The following is a 27,743-nucleotide window of genomic DNA, read 5'->3' as shown; positions in this document are numbered from 1 at the left end:
GACCTCTAATCAGATATCTAAATCAGATTAGTACATAATATGCACCTTGTTCTTTAAACAGAACAGAACATTTAAAAAGCATACCTGTTAAATATGTTCTCACTTGCAGCGTACTTGTCCAGTCTTCCCAAAGGCGTCAACATTTCATCTTGTGAGACAAAGTCCAGGGCTGAAGGTATAATAATCACATCAGACTCTGAGCTGTAGTCATCCACACCAACTATCAGAGACATCAGAAATATTCCTTATAATCACAATACTTTTAACACTACAGTGATGACCTTTGTTGGTCTGAGGACAAGCAAGTCTAGGCAGGAATCTCTGTCTCAGATAAATGTATATTGAACTACATTTTAAAAATACCCTCATTTTCCTTTACAGTCGTTTTCCTTCTATGAAGCCCTCTTTATATAGGTCAATGTTTAATCTCAAAATCCGTTTGCTTCAACTTGCATGCCATTTGCTCCAACTTCCCAAGTCTGAAATGTCACAAAATGTTTAAAGCTGCAGTAGTTACACAATATTTCCATTTGCATACATCAAATGACTGTTGACTAGTCCTGACTCGTCAGTCAACTCAACTTTTTAAAAAACATCTAGATTAAATATTTCAGTAAAATAAAAATCTATAACTACTGACAGGTGTAGTTTTTGCAGACAATGTACATCTGGACTAAGGAACAATTAAAGATGAATATTAATGTAATTTAAAATGTCTACTAAGCACAAAACAGATGCACACAAATGGAAGTTGAGTACAAAAATGAACATCAAATATTTGCTGTACATTATAGTCCAATATCAAATGTAGAAAATATTTCCAAATGCATCTACTTCTATACAGAAAATATACATCTAAAATATTAACTGCACATACACACATTTCAAGCTGAAAAGAAGCTTTATGCAGGCACATACTTGCATCCACATGCAGCCTCAGTAAAGTTACTGGGGCTGTGTATGGGAATTCTGCACGGAGCAGTGTGAAGGATGGGGGGTTAAGCTAATTTTCTGAATGAGTGTAACTCCTCCAAGTTAATTGAAGATTCAGTATAACAGGACAAGGACTTACTGATGTGAGTCCCAAAGAGCTCAAATGAGACTACTCTTATACCTAAAAACTGCAGGAACCCCAGGTCAAAGTTATTACCACTAGGTCTGACACCACAGCACTGTATAACTACTTCCTAGCCTGTCTGGCTATTTAAGTTCTGCTATATAATATTTCCAAGGCTACAGACTTGGTATATCAGCTGAGGACTATATTTTTTAAAAGCAAAATCAGAAAAACAAACACAATCCTCTACTCACCTTTTATAAAATCATACTGTGGGTATGTCTACACTGCAATTACAAACCTGCAGCTGGCCAGTGACAGCTTACTTGGGCTCATGGGCTCAGGCTAAGGGGCTGTTTAACTACAGTGTAGACATTCGGACTCAGGATGGATCCTGCACTCTAGGACCTTGCGAGATGGGAGCATCCCAAAGCTTAGGCTACAACCCAAGCCTGAATGTCTACACCAGGGGTCGGCAACCTCTGGCATGCCACCAGAATAAGCACCCGGGCGGGTCGGGCCAATTTGTTTACCTACCATGTCCACAGGTTCGGCTGATCACGGCTCCCACTGGCCGTGGTTCGCCGCTCCAGGCCAATGGGGGTGGTGGGAAGTGGTGTGGGCTGAGGGATGTGCTGACCGCAGCTTCCTGCCACCCCTACTGGCCTGGCGCAGTGAACCACGGCCAGTGGGAGCCATGATCGGCCAAACCTGCGGACGCAGCAAGTAAACAAAATTGGCCTGGCCCACCAGGCTGCTTACCCTGGCAAGTTGTGTGCCAGAGGTTGCCAATACCTGGTCTACACCGCAATTGAACAACCCCTTAGCCTGAGCCCCACAAGCTCAAGTCAGCTGGCACCAGTCAGCTGCAGGTGTTTAACTGCAGTGCAGACATACCCTAAGAGTTCTGAAAGTTAGCATTTCAGACATATAATTTCTTTTCAATATTCCAAATGCATACATCCATGATTTTCTGAATTGAATCCTTACACATTTTAGTTTTCAAAATGTACCTTCCTTAAATAACACACTATTGTATATTATGTTATCTTAAGGGAGTGATATTTTAGGACCTAATTATACTAACAGTGTTTCTTTATATGTAAAGTCATGTACTCATTCCCTACCTGGGCAATAAACTGCCATTCTTTAATTGCTATAGAAGGAGATGACTAGAAAACATACATGAAAGTTAATGGATGGATGGATGAACAGTGAATATCCCGAAAGAAAAGCAAAGTGGCCAAATTCTACAGTACCTGGGAGGCAAATGTATGGGTTTCTTAAGGGAAAATCAGGAAGAGAATAAGATTTGGGTAGGGAGGCAGCTGGGAACCAGCTTAGTAGGGGAGATCTAGTGCAGAAGCAGCTGGGAAGTGTGGCGAATAAGGTGGTGATGAAGTTGCATTTGGAGGGTAAGAGAAGACAGACACTTTGCAAACATGAAGTCAGACTGGGTGGAGTGATACTGAACTACTCATGAGAGGGGCTCAGGAAAGATCAGTTGTGTAATCAAATGATTGTAGACAAAGAGAAAACACTTAGCAACCCATTGTTTACACAACTAAACAGGCACTTGGGGAGGATAGAGGTGGTTGAGATTTAGCGTATGTCTTCACTACCAACGAGCTCCCACGCTGTAAAAAAACCCACTCCCATGAACGGAGGCTTCCAGCGCTGGGGCAGTCTACACTGCCACTTCACAGCGCTGAAACTTGCATTGCTCAGGGGGGTGGTTTTTCACACCCCTGAGTGAGAAAGTTTCAGCGCTGTAAAGTGACAGTGTAGAAAAGGCCACAAGGTTTCTTTTGGGAATAGGTCCTGGTCTTCACCGGGAGATAGGAGAGGAAGAGAAGGTGTGTGTGCGCGAGAGTTAACCTGAGATAACCTTCAACTTGGCCTGCTAACTCAGATAAAAACTACAAACTGCCTTGTCTTTGTCATGATTTTCCTCACGTTAGTTAATTCAAGTTAAGAATACACCTTTTTTTCAGAGTGAAGACAAGGCGTATGAGATTTTGTTTTCTAAGGACTGCCCAACACAGTCTTTATTCCAATTTAATTATGTTGGTTTAGACCTAGACACCCAGGAAATAAGACATATCAGAATAAGCCTCTTTATACTATTATAAATATGTCCAGATTGCCGGTTGCATCAATTCAACTATATTTATCTCTAAATTAATATAGCTAAATCAGTAAAAAAAAAATGTAAGTAGACAAGCTCTTATTGACCGTTTAAGTTGGGAGGTGTTTCCTGCTCTTTTCATGCTATTTATTATATTTTTAACAGATGCTTGGATGCCTAGATCCTAGGATACAGGTATTTTGTCTAAACTGAAATTAAAAAAAAAAACAAAACCTACTAGAATGCTCCATTAACATGGCAAGTCATAGCTGAAGGGATTACATGTGAATTCTTGTGAATCTGATTAGTCAGTGCCTTTGTATGTTGCATTTCATACATATAAACCATTATAAATGCCAAGAATTATGGAGGCATGGAGTGGTAAAGTTAAGACTGTCTGAAATTTTCCCTTTGACAGATTTTAAAACCTTTTCTGTGGCTCAGTGTATTTGCTCATTCCATAAAAATTAAAAATGGGATGCAGTCTTTGAAGTTACCTTGGATTTTTTAAAGGTACAAAAGAGCACTGACAAGTAATTCTGGGACAAGTAATAGCCCATAGAAAGACTCTGTCACAAGGCAATTTTCTGATATATCCTTGAAAAACCTTAGTGAACTAAGCTTAGCAATCTTCAGAATCCACTGTATTAAATTCAAAGGTTATATACACCTCTACCCCGATGTAAATGCGACCCAACAGAACATGAATTCAGATATAACGCGGTAAAGCAGCGCTCCGGGGGCATGGGGCTCCACACTCTGGTGGATCAAAGCAAGTTTGATATAACGTGGTTTCCCTTATAATGCGGTAAGATTTTTTGGCTCCTAAGGACAGCATTATATCGGGGTAGATGTGTATTATTGTGTCTCTCGATAATTAAAGGATTATATTGAACAATGTCACAGACAAGAATGGTCTTTTGGGTCAGTATGTGTGAAGTGGGTTTCCTGGGAAATATGTAAGGAGAGGAGAATGCATCTTCCCACCTCCAGTTATGCAAAAACCCAGCCTTTCATAGCGATGCCCTGAGGAGTCAGCCTTAGTCTGCTGATCACCTGCTACATGAGACCAGGATCAAAGGCCCAAGCTGTATAAAGAAAAGACTGAACTATTCATGGTTGTGCTAGTTCTGAGCTAAGGCTGTTTTGAACTTGTAATCACAGAAAACAGCTTAGGGGGTCTGAAGGACTGACTCTTATCAGACTCCTGGTAAGCTTATTAGAATGCATGTAAGTTAGTTTTCTCTGTAATGCTTTCACCTTAAGAATAAATGTCCCTTCCTTCTAAAGAGTTGTGTGGTAACTTGGGATTGCTGGCAATCAGTTATTACAGCCTTTGAAAAGAAATCAGAGAGCAGATGCTGGCTGCTTGAGGCAGTCTGGCTTGCTGGGGATATCACAGTGTAGGCTGGGAACCGTGCAATCTGGAAAAAACCCAGGTCAGGAGGGAGGGAAACAAGTGCCTCTGTACGAAAGAGTTGATGGCTGAGGAGCCAGGAGTCCAGAGTGGGTACCTTTTGTTGATCATGGAGGGGGAATATAGGTGCAGTTACCCTGAACTTTTCTGAAGTGTAAGTCTCCATGCTCCCTAGTTTTGGAACCGTACAGATGAATTCCCAAACTAATCTTTGTAATTCCCAAACTGCCCCAAACACATGCTGGTCTCCTCTATTCTACAGTGCAGAAGACATTTCTATATACAATATTTTTTTATTTTTTGTTTTGGTTTTTAATTTGCCTAATTTGCCACAGATACTGGGAACTTTGTCAAGAGAGCTTGGTTGATTTCACCAATTGCAATACCTATTTCCAGCTGTCCACAAACTAAGTCACTGGATGCTTGGATAAGTCCCTACTCCTTTGTCCTGTTTGGAGGAAGCAAACGGATGATCTACAGACACGCTGCAGCGTGTCTAGTGAAGACACTCCATGCTGATGAGAGCGAGCTCTCCTGTTGGCATTATAGAACCACTTCTGTGAGAGACAGTAGCTATGTCAGCAGGAGCAGCTTTCTTGGGGACACAGCGCTGTCCATATTGGTGCTTATGTTGATGTAACTTACCTCGCTCTGGGGGATGGTTTATTCACAACCCTGAGCAACGTAAGTGATGCCGACATAAGCTGTAGTGTAGACATAGCCAAAGAGGCACTTTTGGAAGGGAATATTTGCACCTGAAGTTGTCTAGAGGTTTCCAGTAGAGCTGGCCAAATTACAGGATTTTCAGTTCACAGGAAATCTTCTGTTTTTTAAAACAAGATTTCACTACAATTCAGAACAAAACCACATTTTTCTAAATTTTCCACGAACAAGGAATCGTGAAAAAAAATTCATTTTGAAAACATCAAAACATCTGCTCCCTAGGATCCCCCCACAGCTGCTTAGTGAAATTGATATTCTTGCCAGTTTCCTCCCTACAGCAGCACTGAAAATCAATAAATGTAAATTTCACTTAGCAGCTACTAGGGGCTCTGAGGCACCAGGTGGTGCCAGCTGGTGGAGGAGTCTGGAAGCCCATATGGTGGAACTAGCCAGGAGCGGCAGACCTTGGGAGCCAATCCCCGGATTTCTAGGCTCATTCTCCTGGGACAGCAGGCCTGGAAGTCCTGGAAGGGTAGAGCTGCCCTGAAGACACAAACCCTGGACGACTGGAGTCCTGGGCCTCAGGCAGCCCAACACATGGGGTCTCGCTGCCTCTCCAGCTCCTCTGGAGCTGAGGGGAAGGCAGGAGGGAGGCAGAGTGCCCCTGGCTCTCCACCTGGCAACCATCTAGGAAAGGTTTTTTTGGTCAATTTCACTGGTAGAAGACGAAATTGACAAAAGCTACCATTTCAATTTTCCCAACCAAAAAAACCAAAACCAAAACAAAAAAAAACTTTGATTTTTTTGGCAAAACCAAAATTCTCTCATGGAAAAATGTGGTTTTGCAAAAAGGGCATTTTTCATAAGAAAATCATTCTGAGGAAAAATGTTCCACCAGCTCTAGCTCGCAAGATACCTTTGTTAGGCAACAAATCATTTATGGTTTCACCATCTAGTAGTGTTAGCCCAATGAAGGCTTATCAGAACAGCACAACAGGCACTGTTGAAAAGGAATCTGCTAGAAGTAGTGGGTACAAATTAAGGGCTTTATGGTGGGACAACAAAGGAGGACCATGCCTGGCCACTATATGTCCATTTATCCCAACTCCTAGTGCCTCCCTACTCACCCATCACCCCTGCTTTCTACGTATTCCAATCTCAACAACAACTTGGCCCTACCAGCCTGTGCTTCTGATAAAAGTCCATCTGGTTAACACCAGCCTCAAGTGCTGCATGGAATCAGCTTCCCAGTGGGAGTGGAGAGGAAAGAGATGTGCACCACCACTACAGTAATATCTCCAACTTTTGGGGGCTCTGGCTCTCCACACATACTGCTAGGGGAAAAAAAAACCCATCATTCTGTTGTCTGAATGCCTTTCAAAAACTGCAGCAGCAATCATTTTTATCAATTAAAGAACAAGAGCCAAGCAATCATCCTGGCCTCCATTTTGAGAAAAATTCTTAAGAAATGGTACCCAAGGACTTATGGGCGTTTCACCTCTTCTAGTCAAAAATTTTTTAGTCACTGCTTTTCAGTGAGCTATGCCAGAAACAACAGGGTTAGTACTCCAGGGGCACTGCAGCTCCAGTGGTGCAGTACAGAACCACCACGGATACAGCAAAATCCAAACGTAGCAGCATAGTGGACACACTACACTGTTAGTACTTAAACCAGTGCCACTCCACCAACTGAGTAACCAATGGTCCAATCATGGTCATTTATTGCTAGCATGGACGGAACAACATAACTAGTGGCCTGCTAAACCCAGGGTTGTGAGTTCAATCCTTGAGGGGGCCATTTAGGGATATGGGGCAAAAATCTGTTGGATGATTTAACTGGAGACTGCTCCTGCTTTGAGCAGGGGGTTGGACTAAATGACCTCCTGAGGTCTCTTCCAACCCTGATAATCTATGATTCTTTTAAAAAAAAAAAAACCCAAAAAACCCAAAGCCACACACTCTTAAGGTCAGGTCTATGCTCAAAATCTAAGTCCACCCAGCTGTCACTCACAGGTGTGACAAATCCACCTAATACGCACAGTAGATAGTGCTAGGTTGATGGAAGTATTCTTCTATCAATATAACTACTGCCTCTCAACGAGGTAGATTAAATACACCCATGGAAGAACCCCTCCCAATGCTATAACAAGTGTCTACTTTGAAGCGCTGCAGCTGTGCCGCTGTAGCATTTCAAATGTAGACAAGCCCTACCTATGCTAGGGAATAGTCTTTTAGCCCAGCTCAGATGACAAGGTGCAGCAAGGTTCTTCCAGTTGATAAAGGTGGTGTGACAGCTCCTGACTAAATTTAGGAAATCAATGCACTACTGGAAATGGCTTTCAGAAAAAGTTCACTCAAATAGTTAATGAAAACAGTTTAAATACTGACTCACTAGACAAACAACTTAACGCATTTACAGAAAGCATGTTTGAACCATGATGGAAACGTGGGTGAAACATGGCTAAAGGTGACCTTGAAAAGAAAAAAAAACCTTTTGGCTTGTGATCTTTGCTTCTTGATGATGTATAAAGACAGAGTGTTTTTTTCCTTTTTTGTTTGAGGTGGGAGGGGGCAGAGGGGGATTCCTCCCTCTCTCTCCTTTAAGGGTAGTGTGAAACTGAGGAAAAAAAGTTCTGCTTGTTTGTTACCAAGGCTTTGTCTACTCCAAAAGATTCTGTGCCAATTACAGTACTCACAAAGTTATGACAAGAAAGAGACAAACCTCCACAATTAAGACAGGGAAAGAAATTTTAATCAGAGCTTGTCTACACTTGAAATGCTGCCGCTGCACCACTGTAGCACTTCAGGGTAGATACGACCTATGCCTACAGGAGTGGTTCTCCTGTCAACTTAAGTAACTCACCTCCCTGAGAGGCAGTAGCTAGGTCAGCAGAAGAATTCTTCCATCAACCTAGCACTGTCTAACAGGGAATTAGGTCAGCTTAATTACACCACTTAGGGACATGGATTTTTCACACCTCTGAGGAACACAGTTATGGTGACCTATTTTCTAGTGCAGACCAGGCCTTACTGTTCCAAACTCCAGAATACCCAATTAATTTACACTTCTGTACATCCACATCACACTTAAATCACACAGTTACAAAAAAAGTGAGACATCTGCCCAAAGGCTTGACATCAATTGAGTGTTTCTTGGAACTGTCAATAATATTAACACTTAAATGATTTCAAGTAACAGCTAATCAAGGTGAATGGTGAGAACCAGTAGGTATCAGAAAATAATGGTTTCCAAGAAGCAGTTAGGGACTATCATGTCAAAAATCTAAATCCTTAGCAATACCTAAAAAAGAAAAAGGAAGTTTGAGTCACTGTGTCCATTCACAGACTAAAATGTCAAGAATTAGCATACTAAGACGGATCTGTCATAACTGTCAGTTTAAAAAGAAACAAGAAAAGTACTGAGGTCAAGAATTCAAAGTCATTCTGCAATGAGAGCCAAATTTGATTTTTACATTAGGGTCTATCAGCCAGGTTAGAGATTCAGAGTTACATAATATACTCAATTTATAGCACAACTCCCACTTATAGTTATTTATTATTTGATAAAAAGACCTTACTGATACAGTCAGCATCACTAACATGAAAATATGCTCAGGAGAATATGCTTAGCATTAGTATCACCACTGCTCAGCCTTAATTTCTATTCCGTCTTGATCCTCCTTTCTGTTAGTATTTACGCACACGCACAAACATTCCTTTTTCCCCCCTCTGCATTCCCTTTGCTGCAGTGACTGCCAATTCCTACCATCTGTGGGTAGGTCTTCACAGCAAATGAAGATGTGATTGTAATGCAGAAAAGCGTACCCATGCTAGCTTTAATCTAGTTAGCTTAGATAACATTGGTAGTGAAGATGTTGCTGCCTGGGCTTCAGTGGGGGCTAAGCGCCCCAGTACAAGCCCACCAAGGAACCTGGGTACAGACTCAGGCAGCTAGCCTGAGTCAAAGCATCTTCACTTCTCACTACCTACATGGGCTAGATTAAAACTGCAGCAGGTATGCCTACCTGCACTACAGTTAAACCTTCATTTGCTGTGTAGATGTACCCAAAGAGAGTCAATTCCACTTCCTTCCATCATTAAAATGATAAGAAATGACATAGTAATGTCTTACCATTAGGCTTTAGAGCCAGCACCCCCATTAATCTCACTGAGGGATAAGGGAATTCAGAACTGCCAGGGTTATTGTTTCAGATTATCTACAGGCTCAGAAAGGCAGCACTGCATTGTTTCACACTTGGACATTTATCTTTGCAACTATGAGAGCAATACGTTTTAAATAAATAAATAAAAGTTGAGATACTCCAGAATTTGATTATGTCATGTAGGCCACATACACGGAACCAAGACTGCTTTGGGATACGTTTCTCAAACTGGGGGTCCTGACCCAAAGGAGGGGGGGATCACAAGGCTGTTGTAGTAGGGTCAAAAAATAAATAAGAACTGCCGGGGAAGAAGAGCTGGAGGGAAGGGGGTACAGCAGCTTCTGCATTCTGGTCACCCAGCTCTGAAGGCACCACCACCACCACTAACAGCAGTGCAGAAGTAAGGGTGGCAATGCTCCTATAAGTATGTACATTAATTTGCTATCACTTTTTTAAGGGAGAGGTGTCATCACAGCCTGAAATATTTGTAAAGGGGAACCTAGCAAAAAAAGTTTGAGGACCCTTGTGTTTGGTGGACCATTCCATTTTCAGCATGGAAGAGAAGAGTTACATTTACTTAATCCAAAATCAGATACCTGTAATTAATCCGTATTTTTAATCAACTTTTCAGATTTTCCATCTTTAAGAGTGAAAAAGAACAAAAGAGAACACATCTGATGATCCAGAATAAAATGTGACTTCTCAGGGCTTATCTACACAGGAAAATTGACCAGAATAGCTATTGCTAAATAAGCTTTTCTGCAATAAACTTCTGTTATTCTAGAATAAGTGTCCACAAAGAAAGCTATTCTGCCAATGTTATTCTAGTTAGTTTCCCCATGTAGACAAGCCATTTATAGAACACAAATTTATTAGCATATAAAGAATCTGGTACATCATTCCTTACTTCTAGTCCAATTTCTCTTGGCAACAAACTGAATGAGGTTCTTCAGGAGAAAGTCTACCAACCATAGTATTTTTAAAAGGGGGGGAGGAAAGGTGCCCAAAAATGAGTGAAGGCAAAAGCAGAAGATAGCTTGAACATCACAAAAGTACATGAATATGTAATCAAAAAAAATAAGAGTATTCTAGATATTTAGCAAACCCTTAAAACCCCCCTACTAAACTATACCCCCTGAGTCCTGAACCTACCGATCTGGATTCCACCACGTGAGGGNAATTTTAACCTCCCCAAATAAAAAAAAGGTGTCTGCGCCCCCGTGACAAGTTTTTATAAAGCCAAATAGAGCTAATGGTGCCCTTTTACTTATTTAGTTTAGTTTTTCCTCCTAATATTTATTCCATTTTTTTATATGGGATAGAAGTTAGAATTATGGGGCAGTAATTTCCAGAATTTCCTTCTGTGAAACTCAGTACTGTATTTTCCTTTGATATTTGACTGCTTTAAAGGCTGATTTAAAATCAGCCTCTGTACCAGATGACTAGAGGATGGATAATGGAATGCTGATTTTTTTAAAAAGGATCCAGAGGCGATCCTGGCGATGACAAGCTGGTTAGCCTAACTTCAGTATCAGGCAAATTGGTTGAAACTATAGTGAAAAACAGAATTATGAGACACATAAATTAACACAATATGTTGGGGAAAAGGCCACATTGCTTTTGTAAAGGGAAATCATGCCTCACCAATCTACTGGAATTCTTTGAGGGTGTCAACAAGCATGTGGACAAGGGTGATCCAGTGGATATAGCATACTTAGATTTTCAGAAAGCCGTTGACAAGGTCCCTCACCAAAGGCTCTTAAGCAAAGTAAGCTGTCGCGTTATAAGAGGGCCACTGGGGGATCACTAACTGGTTAAAAGATAGGAAACAAAGGTTAGGAATAAATGGTCAGTTTTCAGAATGGAGACAGGTAAATAATGGTGTCCCCCAGGTGTCTGTACTGGGACCAGTGCTGTCCAACATATTCATAAATGATCTGAAAAAATAGGGTAAACTTGAGGTGGCAACAGGTGATACAAAACTACTCAAGGTAGTTAAGTCAAACATAGACTGCCAAGAGTTACAAAGGTATCTTACAAAACTGAGTGACTGGGCAACAAAATTGCAGATGAAATTCAATGTAGATACATGCAAAGTAATGCACATTGGGAAATATCGTCATATAAAATGATGGAATCTAAATCAGCTGTTACCACTCAAGAAAGAACTTGGAGTCCCTGTGGATATTTCTTGGAAAACATTCACTTAATGTGCAGCGGCAGTCAAAGTGAACAGAATATTGGGAATCGTTAGGACAGGGACAGATAATAAAACAGAAAACACCATATTGCCTCTATATAAATCCATGGTACGCTCGCATCTTGAATACTGCGTGCAGAAACCAAGCAGCATTTATAGACGTTGTAACACAACACTGCACCCAGAACAGCTGTTCTGTTTCAGGTGTATACCAAGCACCATGTCCACATATAACACGTCCTAAACCGCTGCAGAACTGTGTTGTGGCGGTCCCTGCACAGCTCCCCATCTTCTCCCTGTCCTATTTGCTTCTTAAAAGACGTAAATGTTTACATTTGACAAGTGAAACAAAAGGGGCCATGGAAAACTGAAATCTCAATAAAGCATCATATACCCAGAATGCAGAATCTCCCTCAAGTAGTGGTAGAGGTATTGTGGGACAGTACTGGGAAGGATACCTCCAATGCCAGCACTTTCTGTCCACATTAGTACTGCAACCATCCAAGATAACAGAATGCCTTGCTTTGAAGAGCAAATTAAAATTATGCTGACATCATCACCTGAGCACCACTAGAGAGACAACAGGATTTAGTAGACAGAGCTGGATTAGAATTCAGCCAGCAACAGACACCAGATCTCCTCTGTCACTGACCTGTTGTGTGACCGGAGCCAGTTACTTCACCTCTCTACCTGTTTCTCTCCACTATTTGTCTGTTTTGTCTATTTTACTTATATTATAAACTCTTCAGAGCAGGATCTCTCGCTATGTCCCCTGGCAACAAGCCAAATGAGATTCTTCAGGCAAGAGTTTACCAAACATAGTATTTAAAAAAAAAGGGGGGGGGTGCCTAAAGGTATATTGGGCTTCTCTTTAAAATGTTCCGTATATCCATGTCCTACAACAAGGACTTAACACTGATAGTGGCCACAGTTATAACTAAACTTTAACCATGCTATGTGCTGAGATAAACTACACTTAGAGACAACCAGTTATCTAACTGGTTACAAACCTGAGGTTAAAAAGCTGGACTATAGATAGTATGCAATGTAGTTGTAGCCGTGTTGGTCCCAGGATATTAGAGACACAATATCCTGAGATTGTGGGTGAGATTGTATCTTCTATCTTTTAAGTTGGTCCAATAAAAGACATAACCTCACCTACATTGTTTCTGTACTATAGATAGAGCAGACAAGATAAAAAAACCCCAAAAACCTCACCATAACCAACCGTCAGAAGTTACCTAATCTTTCAACTCACTCCTATCTATTACTACCTTGATTTGAAATGACTTTCAAAAAACATTTTAACCATATCTGACCACAAGACCATGCTTGTCAAAGCCACTTTGATTGCTCACCTCCACATTTTTTTTTGAGAGATACAAAAAGTCCACTGTAGGAGAGCCATTTATGTAGCACAGACACGACTAAATTTAGTTTATCCACACTTGTTATGTACTCTACGTTACAAAATACTTTCTCACAAAGATTCAGAGAGCACATTGTATAGCGGTAACTCAGTAACCAGAAGGCAGGTGTTCCAGGGTGTGCAAAGTCTTTCTAATTTCCAAAGCTATGCAACATATAACAGTAAAGTATATCAGGACTTCTGACAATGTTATTTGAAACTAACCTTTACATCTGTCATTTTCCATTCTGTATCCCAATAGCATTCTCATGTCTACTGTGCTGTTACAAAATAACTTATCACCATATTTAAATTATAGGGAGATCTTGTTTGTTAAGTAGACTGTTATGATATATAAAGACAGATATAAATATATACACTGTATGTACAGCTCTCTCACATAATACATCTAAGAAACCAATTTCATCTCCTGCCCAGCCTGATCCAGATGCCTTTCATTGTTTTAGATGCTGGTTCCATTACCAAAATGGGAAAGAGGATTTTCTAGGAAACATATGAATTTTCCACCAAATTAGACTACAGTAGAACAAAATAAAAGGCAAATGCAACCTCAACTCCTATTGTTGATGATAATATTGGCAGTAAGTTAAGAATATGATTGTGATTGCTTTATAATTTTACTCAGCAAAATTACAAAATAAAAGGGACCATAAAAGAAACCACTTATAAACAATCTTGAATAAATTCCAAACCAGCTATTACCATGTTATCCTGACCCAAAAGCTCAAGACTAAACACAACCAGCTACCTCTTTTGTAGGTTTTTAAAATTCAAATGCACATTTTATTCATTTTTTAAAATAAGTTACAAATGTAAATATAGTCATTAGGCACGCTAACGGAACTGTGACATCCTCTTACTAAGTATCATTGAGGAAACAAGGGGGCTACTTGAGATCCACTAAGCAGTGGGAATAGATACAGCTAAAAAATAAAAAATATGCACATCATGAGGAAACAAAAGCCACACAGAAAACAAAGGGAAAGTTTCTCTCTTATGCGGTTCTCTGGTTATTAATATGGACAAGTTCAGATTGAATCTGGTATCTGTACACAGATGAATTAAGGTATAACTTGGTTCAAAGCAAATTGAGCCAGAAGGGAAGCATATCAAGTGGCAACCTGTTGATTTATTTACTTTGTATTCTGTCTGGTGACTTCCTTCCGTCCTATCTAGATTTTTATGCCACATCCATCAACAGGATTTTTTTTTCTTCTTTTCTTCCTCCCTCCTTCCCAAACGATTTTATGTATCTAGAGAACCTGAATGAAGAACAGCTGACTAAAAGCTTAAACCAGACAAAACTGAGGTGATGCTAGTAGGAAGAGCGAAGCATTTTAAAGATCTTCCCTCCTCTATTACCTCTCGCACTGTCAACGACATCTTCCCTCCAATTGTGGAGCCAGTCTGCAACCTTGGATCATTTTCTTCCAATGCCTCTCTGCTACAAGATTCTCAAAAAACCATAGCAGCAAAATAAATAAATAAATAAATAAAATCCATCTGCAACTGACCAGAAGACTGCACAGGATCCGGTCAGATATAGACCTGCCACAGTAATCAATGCATTCCTGGTCTCTATATCTAGGAACAGAGCCACACCCTACAAAATATAGCTGCTCATCTGCTTTGCAACACAAATGACTTAAAATATCACCTCAGTGCTCCTGACACCTCAAATAATCAAGTTTAAAATCTTTATCTGGATATTCAAAGTCCTCCAAGGGACCGCTAGCTAGTCTGAAGATCACTCTCTCTTGCAACCATGATGTCCTATATTCTGTTGGAAGAGTAAGGGTTTATCTGCACTTGAAATGCTACAGCAGCACAGATCTACCATTGGAGCTGTGCTGCTGTAATGCTTCAGCAGCACATATCTACCATTGGAGCTGTGCTGCTGTAATGCTTCAGCATAGACACTACCTACACCAACAGGAAGAGTTCTCCCATCAGCATAGGTAATCCACTTCTCTGAGGTAGTAGCTAGGTTGACAGAGGAATTCTTCCACTGGCCTAGTGCTGTCTACACTGGGGGTTAGGTTGGCTTAACTATCTCACTCAGGGGTTTGGAATTTTCATACCCCTGAACATTTAGGGTGACCAGACAGCAAATGTGAAAAATTGGGATGGGGGGTGGTGGTAATAGAAGCCTATATAAGAAAAAGACACAAAAATAGGGACTGTCCCTATAAAAATCGGGACATCTGGTCACCCTGTGAGCAACGCAGCTGGGCCAATCTAAGTTTAGTGTAGACCAGGCCTAAAAACTGACCAAGAGGATGAGACTTGTGAATGCATGAACTGCCACTGGAGCTGAATTTAGCTTACAGTATTAATTCTTACAAAAGATAAAAGTGGTCAAAGCCATCACCACTTTCAGAATTAAATGCAGAACTCAATTCTTTGATTTACGTCTACCTTAATAAGGTTTCCCCTGTAACCCCATTCTCTCATACACACAAACAAACAGTCATATAAACTAAAGAAGTTACCTATCCTAGAGCCTGGAGAGGAAGCAAAATACTGTTATTTCTATTTTTAAATATGTGGGAAATGTTTGCATACTATAGTGACAGGGACCACAAAAGCACCTAAATGGATACATTTACCAGGGGAAGACAGTCATGTGTTACCCAATAATTACTATTCCAAACAATCTGGAATATCTTCCATATAGAAATTCATTGTGTTAATGGTAAGGTCTGATACTAAATGTCACCATATCTGCTAAGCCAGAAGGTCCAAAGATCTGGAGATTTTATGCAAATTATGGTATATCTTAACTGAGAAATAATGAATTTATATTACTCTATTTGCTTTTATTTAAAATGAAAAAAAATAAAACACATTGACCACTTCTCAGCCCTCACCACTGTATTAGCTGTTCTGCTACAGAGACAGACGTGCTATAAAAGTCAGTAAAAAAAATGTACAAGATATTTTGGTGTCTGTTTTGGCCTAGTGAAATTGAAGCATAAACATGAAGTTAAACACTTGAGCCTAAGGTTTCAGAGTAGCAGTCATGTTACCCAAAAAGAACAGAAGTACTTGTGGCACCTTAGCAACTAACAAATTCATTTGAGCATAAGCTTTCATGGGCTACAGTCCACTTCATCAGATGCACAGAATGGAACATATAGTAAGAAGATTATATATACACATACAGAGAACATGGAAAAAGGTGAAAGTTGCCACACCAAGAGGCTAATTAATTAAGATGAGTTATTAGTGGCAGGACAAAAAAAGACTTTCAGAGTGATAATCAAGATGGCCCATTTCAGACACTTCACAAGAAGGTGTAAGGATACTTAACATCAGGAAATAAGATCCAATTTGTGTAATGACCCAGACAATGCCAGTCTCTACTCAAGCACAAGTTAATGGTATCTAGTTTGCAAATTAATTCCAGTTCAGCAGTTTCTTGTTGGATCTGTTTTTGAAGCTTTTCTGTTGCAAAATTGCCACCTTTCAGTCTGTTACTGAGTGACCAGAGAGGCTGACATTTTCTACTGGTTTTTGAACGTTATGATTCCTGATGTCAGATTTGTGTCCATTTATTCTTTTCCATAGAGACTGTCCAGTTTAGCCAAGGTACATGGCAGAGGGGCATTGCTGGCACACAGAATCATAGAATATCAGGGATGGAAGGGACCTAAGAGGTCATCTAGTCCAACCCTCTGCTCAAAGCAGGACCAAACCCCAGACAGATTTTTGCCCCAGATCCCTAAACAGCCCCCTCAAGGATTGAACTCACAACCCTGTGTTTAGCAGGCCAATGCTCAAACCACTGAGCAATCCCTCCCTCCCCTGATGGCATATATCACATTGGTAAAAATGTCGGTAAACAAGCCCCTGATGGCATGGCTGATGTGATTAGGTCCTATGATGGTGTTACTTGAATAGATATGTGGACAGAGTGGGCACCGGGCTTTGCTGCAAGGATAGGTTCCTGGGTTAGTGTTTTTGTTCTGTGGTATGTGGTTGATGGTGAGTATTTGCTTCAGGTTGGGGGGCTGTCTGTAAGCAAGGACTGGTCTGTCTCCCAAGATCTGTGAGAGTGAGGGATCGTCCTTCAGGATAGGTTGCAGATCTTTGATGATGCACTGGAGAGGTTTTAGTTGGGGGCTGAAGGTGACGGCAAGTGGCGTTCTGTTATTTTCTTTGTAGGGCCTGTCCTGTAGTAGGTGACTTCTGGGTACTCTTCTGACTCTGTCAATCTGTTTTTTCACTTCAGCAGGTGGGTATTGTAGTTTTAAGAATGCTTGATAGAGATCTTATAGGTGTTTGTCTCTGTCTGAGGGATTGGAGCAAATGCGGTTGTATCAGAGCTTGGCTGTAGACAATGGATCATTTGGTGTATCCTGGATGGAAGCTGGAGGCATGTAAGTATGTATAGCGGTCAATAAGTTGGCGGTGTTTATGTGACCATCGCTTATTAGCACAGTAGTGTCCAGGAAATGGACCGCGTGTGTGGACTGGTCCAGGCTGAGGTTAATAGTGGAATGGAAATTATTGAAATCATGGTGGAGTTCCTTAAGGGCTTCTTTTCCATGGGTCCAGATGATGAAGATGTCATCAGTGTAGCGCAAGTAGAGTAGGGGTGTTAAGGGATGAGAGCTAAGGAGGAAAAATGCACTGTGCAGCGTTCCCTCTAAGCTACGTGGCTGCATGCCACCCAAGAGTCAATCAAGTGCCATGCACTTGATTAGCAGAGCTGCGCACATCCAGTGACTTGCGTTCAGGTGCCCCCACTGTTCTGCAGCCACATTACTCCTGACCTGTCTTGAAGCCCCTGATTAGCTGCTCCCAGGACCCACCTGCTTGCTGTGCAGAGCCGAGGAGGGGGCTGATATCAGGGAGTCCCTCCCCCCTGCCCATGTACCCTATCTCTGCAGAGCAGGGGAGAGGAGACTGGGCTCAAGAGCAGAATGGAGCAGCTGAAGTAGCCTTCTCTGCTTAAAGAGACAGCGCAGTCTCGCATACACTTTCCCAGAAGCTAGTACACACACACACACACACAGTCTGTCTCTCTCTCACACATACCTCCCAACACATATTTTTGTTACTCTTGCTGTTACTTCTTAGTAATTCCTGCAACGCATATATATTCTCTGTAATGTTATTCTTTCAAAATACTGTTGTTTTAGTTTTTTGACTAATCTATGCAATTCATAATTTTATTTCTCTCTTTATGCTTAAATTCAATTCTTTGAGTAGTGAATTCTAAAATGCATTCCTTGTCCTGGATGGAGTAGTAATCCTTATAGTCATTTTTATACACACACACACAACCTCTCTCTCTCTCTTTTTTGTTTCTACTGGTGGCACACATCTGGACATTACCTTGATATTGGTGCAAATAAAATTCATTCCACACACAAATGGAAAAAACTTTAAGGGAACATTGGCACTGTCCCACCCAAACTAAAAAAAAAACTAATACCCCATTGATGTTAATTCCATTCATGTTACACACCCCAAAGTAGCCCCACGCAGCAGAAAAGCCCTGAAATTCCTGGTTCCTTTAGGGTGACATACTCTCTTTGGGAGCTGCAACTCACAAGGCCCTGCTGTGCCACTAGCCACATATTGCTGCTGTTGCTCCTCCCCACAGCTCTTACAAAGTTCCCTCTTCACACAGAGAAAGCGAGGTGTGTTATCCCAGCATCCTGTAGTCTCTACTTCTGCTTACCGACAAAGTGGAGGTGAAACATTCTAGCCACACACACTCACCAGTTCCCATATGACAAGTCTCCCCTCACCCTTATCTGCCTCTTTGTCTCTCTCTTCCCTGCTTCTCCTTTTGAGCATTTTCCCTTTCCCATAACCAAGGGGCGGTGAGCAGCAGCAGAAAATAAGAGGAGAGAGAAAAGGAGCCAGTGCCCTCAACTCAGGAGTACTGAGCAGAGGCAAGGTGGGCACAGTGGTAGAAGAAGCAGATTTGCTTCATGCTGTGCGGCTTGGCATCAGCAGCAGGGAAGGGATGGAGGCTGGAAAATAATCTCCTCTTTGACCCCCTGCTGTGGGGGTTGTGGCAGCTGTGTGAAGGACCAGGAGGGGACCTCATCTGGCTGTGTCATACCAGCATGAGCTAGCCCTCTCCTCACAGCTCCTCCATACTATGGGTCTCAGCCCTGGACTGGAGCAACTCAGCTGAGACCATAAAGACTAGAACTCTTATTTGCTGGTGAGACTCTCACTTCTCAGAACATTCAGGCATGCACTCAGGAGCCCAAGAGATGGCAGCCAAAAAAAATCAGAAAACCAAGCATGTCTGGTCCAACCAAAACTGGAGACTTAATAAGTATGCCTTCTGAGCACTAAAAACCAAACATATTACCAAACGAGCATGACATCCCTACAAAGCAGCAGCTATAATCACAGAAGCATTGTGATACTAACTCTGAGTACTACCTTTAGTCAGCAACAATGTTAGCACAAACCACTAGCAACATGTTCAAAACAGAGCATGTACTACTGTCATGTTACCAGAATGACTAGTAACATAATCCCTGCCTGGCACTCTCTGTTGTTCTCACTTTGAGGGCTGAGTTAGCAGGAACTTTGGTGGCATCAGTGGTTAGTGCTGCAACCACTAGTTAGTGCTACATGTCTAGTGGCAGGGAAAGAGCTGAGTCCTACCTGTAGTGAAATTAAACTAAAAAACATTAAATTTCCTGACTCCCTGCATATAAACAGCTGCTAAAAGCATCACAGGACTCAAGGACTCCTAGTTAACTCTTCCCCTGCAGTGAAACTAATATGGAAGAGCCAAGAGGCCCCAGTGCAAACAGGTCCGACTGATACCATGTGTACCAGAGGGAGTAGGTAAGGGTGAACTCCAATGACTTACCCACATTTAGTGCTTGTATCATGTCAGTTTATAGTGCATGTGTGACAGCAGTGCTGAAAGCTGATATCACATTGTTATTATGATTTCACACTCAGGATTCTAATTATGCATCTTTTCAGAACACACGCAAAAATCAAGGGCATTGCTATGAACTAGAAAAAGTTGGCATCATGACAATTTTGATTACAGCTTCTTGTACTGACATGTGAAGCCTTTGGATGTGTGCACAGGAAAAAAGGTTGCTTAAGGATGATCTTACAGCAGTGGTGGACAAACTGCGACCCACAGCCTGAGCCGCTTCCCGAAGCTCCCATTGGCCAGGAACAGCGAACCGCAATCACTGGTAGCTCTGGGCAGCAGTGCAAATGTAAACAAACTGTCTGGTGGCCCGTCAGCAGATCACCCTGACGGGCTGCATGTGGCCCACCACTGTCTTAAAGGCTTTTTAGCTACTGGGAGGAGTATTTAAATATATTTCAATTTACTTCTTGTCATTTATGTTATTTGTTTGCTTTTCAGTACTCTGTTTAGTGCCATTGTCCAAGCTAGTCTATATGAATTTCCAAAACACAAATCAAACATTAATTTAAAGTCAAATTATTTCCACTGAATTTTGTTTTCTGTGATTGTGCCAGATGCTGGCTTGAAACCCAAAGAGATGGCAGTATTCCACTTATCTAATAGACATACGTAATACAAGTTGCACCAGTGCGAACAAGCCCTTCCAATATATCACCAACCTGATCTGAAGTGACAACTACTAATCAGTTTCCATCCGCACAGTTGCCAAGTGGCCCAAAGACATCAGTTAGTCCAAGCTGTGATGTGGATACCTATTTACTCGAAACAAAACTAGAAGTACTAACTTAGGGTATGTCTACACTTAAACCACCACTGTGATGCAGTTACACCTGTGCTGCTGTAGCACTTCAGAATAGCACTACCTACACCAATGAAAGGAGTGCGTCCATCAGCATAAATAATCCAACTCTCCAGGAAGCACTAGGTAGGTCAATGGAAGAATTCTTTCATTGACATAGCACCATCTACGCAGGGGTTAGGTCAGCACAGTTGTTTCTCAAGTGTGGATTTTTCACACCCTTGACACACAGCTATGTCAATGTAAGTCCCACTATGAAGACAAACCCTTATTTTATATAATAGCCACATGGTAAAACTTTCAGTCACTACTAAGAGAGGCTGGATTCAAACTGGGAACTCAGGGGTGAAAGACTCCATTATCTCATTACTAGTATCTTGAGACACTTCCCTTCCATTTAATTATTTAAAAAAAAAAAAAAAAAGATATGCAGACAATAGAATCACATTAGATTTTTTGAATGTAATCTCCCCATGGCCATTCGCCACACTCTTAGCCAGTGTTTCTCAACGACTGGTCCCTGAGATTTCTACTGACACAATACAGCAGTGGTTCTCAAACTTTTGTACTGGTGACCCCTTTCACATAGCAAGCCTCTGAGTGCGGACCCCCCCCCCCTTATAAATTAAAAATACTTTTTACACATTTAACACCATTATAAATGCTGGAGGCAAAGCAGGGTTTCGGGTGGAGCCCGGCAGCTCACAACCCCCCCGTGTAATAACCTCGCAAACCCCTGAGGGGTCCCAACCCCCAGTTTGAGAACCCCTGCAATACAGGAAGGCAGTAAGCCAGTCCTTGGTATCAAAGAGGTTGAGAAACACTGCTCTAAACCTACAATTTAGGCCTAACCTATTTGGCTGTATATTTTTAACGAAGTGTGCTCTTACAAGACTACCAGTTTTCTCTTTGACCTCTTAAACAAAATTCTATAGTCATGGGCCTTATTCTGTGTGTTCCACTGTATTTCTCCCCATGTCTATATAGCAACAAGCACTACACCCATTAATCCAAAAGTAGTTTTGCTAGTCTCGTTTAAAGTACTAGAAACATTTCCTTTGACTTATATGTCCATCAATGAATGCCTGGCAGCATCTAATTTTCCCAGTGTCACCTGGTGTTAAAGGCATACTGTCAAGTCTGATAAATCAAAAACAGAATATTTTTAAAATCTGATATTTAACAGGAATATTATCTGATGCTCAGGTATGATGACATAGGGAAAACACAAACTGCCTAATGAAATGCAAGACCTTTATTAAGTGGATATTTTAAAATATTTAATTCTGGAGGGATTAAAAACATACCCATAATAAGCTGGAAAAAAGACTATAGCATATATCCTCTACAAAGCTATTACTTTAAAGATATTCTGATTTTTGGCTTACTGTATCTGACAGTGTCTTAGCTTGTGGGGGAGGGGGAATTAAATTAAATTCCACAGTGTTTTCTCCTGCTGTTTGTAACAGGACTAATAAGAACTATTTGTTACTTACCTTAAATATATCTACTTTTAATTCCATAATCAATTTACCTATCTATATTCAGTGCAAAGTTACAGTATATTCTCTTTTCTTAAAAAAAAAAAAAAAAAAAGTAGAGTTTGGAATCATAACATTTCATGCTTGCTGCACATTCTTCTTCCAGTCCTCTGAAAGGGCAAAATTGGACCCACTAATGAGCTATGTGATATTAAACTAGTCACCTCCTAATTCACACATGTTCCATCAACACATACTTTCATGTCTCTGAAAATCCAACTAAGCTCTTTATATACTCAGATATTCTTCATCACTCCTTTTTTTCTGGTCGCTTACTTGCCAGTTTTTATAGACAAATTTTTTTTATTGAGCTAAAATCAAAGATTTTAAAAAAGTCTAGGTAGTTTTGTTTTCCAGACACCCAGTTAGTTAAGCTCATTTCAAACATACAGACATTTGTTAGACTGCTATATCCTTTTAAGAAAAATGTGTTGACCTATAAATTATACCATAGTTTACTACAGGGATAATACATTAACATTTGTCTTGCTTATTCTTGCAACAATCCAGCATGTCCAAAACAAGACTGTTTTTGACAGAACTACATGGATGCATTCACATAACAAGCTTTTTATGACAAAGAATGCATGAGTGAATTCTGGGACTTTTCAAACATGTCCCAGACCAGTTCTCAACTTGGTGCTGGAAAGAGGGCCTTAGGTAATTTAAAAATGAGAGCCACTGCACTCTATGATGCTGTTAAGACAATTGTCTGAACTGGGTCAGCTGTTACAATCATGCCTTTCTGTCTTTTTTTGGATAAACCTTTGTAGATTCCAGTTCACTCACACCTGGGGCATAAAACCACATCCCAAGTGTTGCAATTAATTCATAAAATTAAGTTTTGTAAATTGACTGACACAGCTGTTGTTTATGGCTACAAAGCACTACTAGTTCAAAGAATTCTAATCCATGGTTATCTACAATGCCTTTTAACCAATGTACAGCGCAGAGAGCCTGTGAGTTCCCAGGGTGCCTATGGTTCATATCAAGGATAATCCCACTACTGAAGTCACCATTACAACTACTGAAACCTACAGAAGTTATAATTGTAAAAGACCTTTACAATCTAATCTAGTCCCCCTGACAATACAGAATTGTTTCCTATGTTATGTTGTATAATCTGGTTTAATCCAGTTTCTTGTTTCTTCTCTAAAAATAACTATCTGTTGCTCTCTGATACATCAGAACCTCCCTCTTTCCCAGTAAGGTCTTAAATATTTTTATTAATTGTCTGAATACTTCCTTCAGATTTCTAGGACAGCTCTTGCCTGATCTTTGATTCTTATATCTCCAAGAGTTCTGATACTGTTATTTCATCTTTTTTAAAGGCAAGGCCACGATTTTTCATCTACCTTTGGAAGCATAAGGGCAAAGATTCAAAGTGTGTGTGGTGTGTGAAAGTGTATCAATATTCTCCACCTCTTAAAAGACCTACAATCTCTTTTATCCAACTTTTGTCTTTGCAGTCAAGAAAGCTGCATTTTTAAAGGGAAAAGTAATATGTTAAATAACCAAAAAAAATTCCTTAACTATTCACTAAAATGTCCCACACAGATTAAAGAGACTTCAATCTGATATCTAGTAATGTTAAATTTAAAAAAATAGTTTGGAATAGTTTTTAAGCCTTACAAGAGAGACTCTCTCTTGAAAAGTAGTTTACTATGAAAAAAGCAGAAAGAACACAAGACAAAATGCTGATATATTGTGTTACAATCGCTGCTGGGTAATTTTTGTGTAAAACTGAAATTGTACTTGACCGCTGAAAAATAATTTAATAGAAACATTTCCACTGGTTTTAGATTTCTTAAAAGCTTATTTTCTCCGATCTCTTAAAAGCTTATTTTCTCCGATCTAGGGACCCAATCCTGAAAGCTGCTCCTTCTGTGTCTGTATGGAATTTATTTAAGTCAATGCAGACTGCAGGACTGAGACCTAAATTTGAAGCACTTGTTAACCATATAACATGCAAAGTAGTCTTTCATTCCCCACCTTAGAATTAACTTGGTTTTAATGTTTCCAGCTCTACACTTGAACCAGAGTTTTCTAATAGTCATGTCCCAATAGTACTTTCTTACTGTAGATTACTTTTTACATTCCATAGTTCACATGTGCTGAAGACACAACTATTATCATAGACTTCACATCACTACATTTATTACCGTTTTAAGTAGAAAACGTGCATACATCCTGTTACTAATGCTGAATTGCACACTGAGGCTCCTTTTATAGTACTACAACATAAGATAAATTATTTTTCAAACACTAAGATCTTTCCTATCCGTTCTGGGGAGGAAGAGGATTCAAGAAAGAAATGCATGCAAGTTAGTTCATTTTCCATGTCTTATATACAACATCACCACTAAAACAAACTTTTGTAACACTGCCTTTTATGCATCTCCTAGCCCCTTATAAAAAGGCCCTCAGTTTCAATAGAGCATCAGTCCTCAGAAATCCTGTTTCTATAGAGCTACAGCCCATTACATAAAGGTGCACTCAAATTCATCACTAACATATGCACTGAACACAAAAGCCTAAAAAGTTTAAAATTTAGCCATCCAATTTCTACGACACATCAAATCAGCTGTACGACAGCCATATACATAGCACGACAAAAAAACCAAACGACCTTAAAACAAGTGGAAAACAACTTGCCTGCAAGTATTTTCTTAAGATAACCTGCTTTTAAGTTTATTACATAACACGCCAAGAAATCTCAGGCAGCAGCAACAGCCAATTACTGCATTCCCCACAACTCATCAGCTCCTGCTTGTCCCCATTCCCCACATCCCTACCTCCACGCAGACATCATTAGAAGAAAACTTTAGCCAGCCGGCCACACACACGTGTAGGGACGCAGCAGGAGCAGCTGAGCGTGGCCACCTCCTTCTTCTCCCACAATGCAACGTGGCCTTTCACATTTTAAACTATTTCCTCACAGGATCAAGTCCTAGCAGCCAAAAACCCACCGCAAAAAAAAGCTCCCCGCGCCCCAGCATGCGGTGCCACCCCCGGGGCAGACGCTCGCTCCTACCCCCTTTGCACCCACGTTTCATTCAAGGCCCCGACACGCCCGGAGCTTCCGGCTGCGGCGAGTGAGATGGAACCGCCCCTGGGCTCACCGCCTCTCAGCCCAACCCAGTCGAGCCCGCCCGGGGAGGCGCAGCCCCTGTGTGGGGCGAGGAAGCCGGCGGTACTCACACGTCTCAATCTCCTCCGGCAGGTCCTCCTGGAGCAGCGACAGATCTGGGGGAGAGACACAATGAGACGCACTCGCAGCCTGGACGCGCCCCCCGGCCCCCTCCCCGCTCCATGCGCAGGGGGGCCCCACAGCCGCCCCCTCCCCGCACGCGCCGCTCCCCGCAGCAGGCGGGGCGGGGGGGCGCTGCCCGTGCCCAGGCATAGCTGGGGATGTGGGGAGAGAGGGCGGTGCCAGGGCCTCCCCAGCGCGGGAGGGCGGTTGGTACCTACCCGCCATCTTGCCGTAGGCCCCCCGCCCGGTGCTACATGGAAGCCGCCGCCGCGACAGGAGGAGGGGAGGCCCCGTGCGGTCCGGGCCCACGGGCGGCGTCTCCTAGTGTCCCCGAGAGAGACTCGCAGGCAGCGAGCGAGGGAGGGAGGGGTCTGAGCCGGACACGCCGCTCCCGCCTCCGCCAGGGAGAGTCACACAAGCGCGGCCCTCCCCGCCCCTCGCTCCTGACTGACTCACGGAGCCGCCTCCAGGGCAGCAGCCGGGGACCCGCCCGACCCTACAGGGGGCAGCCAGGGCACACACCCTGCCCGGCACTGCCCGCCTGGCGCGGGGAGTGTTTCACACCTGGCCCTGGCTCTGCGCTTCCTCTCCAGGGCAACGCCGCCTGGCGCGGGCACTGCGCCCTGGCGCTTCCCTCTGTCCAGCCCGCGCCTGGCGCTTCCTTCCCGCAACCCCGCACGCTGGGCTCTGGCACTTCCCCAGCGCCGCACACTGTGCCTCCTTTCCCCAGCCCCGCACACTGCCCCCTGTCCTGGCACTTCCCCCAGACCCTGCACGCTGGGCCCTGATACTTCCCCAACCCTGCACACTGTCCCCTGCCCTGGCACTTCCTTCCCCCAGCTCTGTGCCCTGGTACTTCCCCCCCCGAGCCCACACGCTGGGCCCTGGCACTTCCCCAACCCTGCACACTGCCCTGGCACTGTGCCTCTTTCTACTCCACCCCACACGCTGCGCCCTGGCACTTCCTTCCCCCAATCCCACATGCTGGGCCCTGGCACTGTGCCCCCTTCTGCTAACTCCACACATGGTGCCCTGGCACTGGGCCCTGGCACTTCCTTATCCCAACTCCACATGCTGGGCCCTGGCACTGCGCCCCCTTCCTTCAACCCTGCACCCCTTGCCAGGCACTGCACCTACTTCCCTGAACCCTGCGCATTGGATCCTGGCTTTGCGTCCCCACAGCCCCGCATGCTAGGATTTGGCACTCCATCCACTCACTGAATCCTGCACGCTGGGCCCTGGCACTGCACTTTCCCCCCAGACCAATGCACACTTGGCACTACTTCCCTGTTCCTTGGCTCTGACATGAATTTTCCCTAAGCTGGGACTGCAGTACCTACTTGGTACTGACATCCTTTCCCCTTTGCTTGGCACTATTGCTGCTCCCTTCACCTCCCATACACGCTTATTTGGCACTGGATTTATTTCCCTGTTGTTTGACTTTGATACTATTGCCCAATGGCACTGGCACTACTGCCTTACTTGGCCTTCTCTACTTATATGGAAGCCTCCTCCCTATCCTTCCAATCAGTTTTCTGGACCTTCACTCGTTCTGCCAATGTCATAGTGGTAAAAAAAGAAAGAAAAAAAAGTGAATAACCTAAACTCCATGTTCCCCAAATGAGCAGTGGGTAAACTCTATTTACCCTCAGTTATACTACTCGTGTCTGTAAAGTGCTGTTTGAGATGAGGTAACCAAAACTGAACTCACTGTTCAAGGTTAGGTTGCATCATTAGTTTTTAAAATACCACAGGGTGCTCCAGAAGCTGACACAAAAATGCCAGAATTGGTCTTTGTGATGTCATTCCCCAAAGAAGCATCTTCCAGAGGTGTCACAGTGCAGTAAGAAGGGGATTTGCTGACTCATTCATACTTTAATCCAGCATTTCTCAAATGCTGTCACTGTGGCTGCATGGGGCCACCAGGGGCTTTTCTTGTGGCCACACCCTCCTGGGTGGTGATGGGGGGACAGGGAGCAAGGCAAATGCACCTCCGCCAGGGCCACCAGCAGGGGCAGATCCCTGCCCCCTTCTGGAGCCACAAACACTGTAGGGACAGGCAACAGTGTGAGTTCCCCACCTTCCAGGAGGCGGTGGGGCTTGGGCTTCAGGCTTCAGCCGAGAGGTGGTGGCAGGTTGTGGCCATGTGGTGGCAGGCT

At 42.5% G+C, this 27,743-nt stretch overlaps 1 protein-coding gene across 5 annotated transcripts in view; it reads right to left on the bottom strand.

Moving 5' to 3' along the window:
- Nucleotides 1-26,139, bottom strand: part of PPP4R1 (protein phosphatase 4 regulatory subunit 1) — a 98,215-nt gene extending 72,076 nt beyond the window's left edge. The window contains exons 1-3 of one of the 5 annotated variants that reach the window (XM_032802366.2): nucleotides 25,803-26,139; nucleotides 25,533-25,577; nucleotides 85-169 (exon numbers count right to left, since the gene is read on the bottom strand). In XM_032802366.2, the coding sequence (XP_032658257.1) occupies nucleotides 85-169; nucleotides 25,533-25,577; nucleotides 25,803-25,809 (137 nt within the window). In that variant the 5' untranslated portion in view covers nucleotides 25,810-26,139. Of the gene's footprint in view, nucleotides 1-84; nucleotides 221-25,380; nucleotides 25,417-25,532; nucleotides 25,578-25,802 lie in introns of those variants that run through there. The other 4 variants (XM_032802363.2, XM_032802369.2, XM_075062937.1 and 1 more) reach the window with 4 other exon arrangements.
- Nucleotides 26,140-27,743: the final 1,604 nt, after the last annotated feature.

Source organism: Chelonoidis abingdonii, chromosome 2, assembly GCF_003597395.2.
Source record: "Chelonoidis abingdonii isolate Lonesome George chromosome 2, CheloAbing_2.0, whole genome shotgun sequence".
In the NCBI taxonomy this organism is placed as follows: Eukaryota; Metazoa; Chordata; order Testudines; family Testudinidae; genus Chelonoidis; species Chelonoidis abingdonii.
Note: the sequence above shows the minus strand (reverse complement) of the source record. Positions and strands in the feature narration are given on the sequence as shown.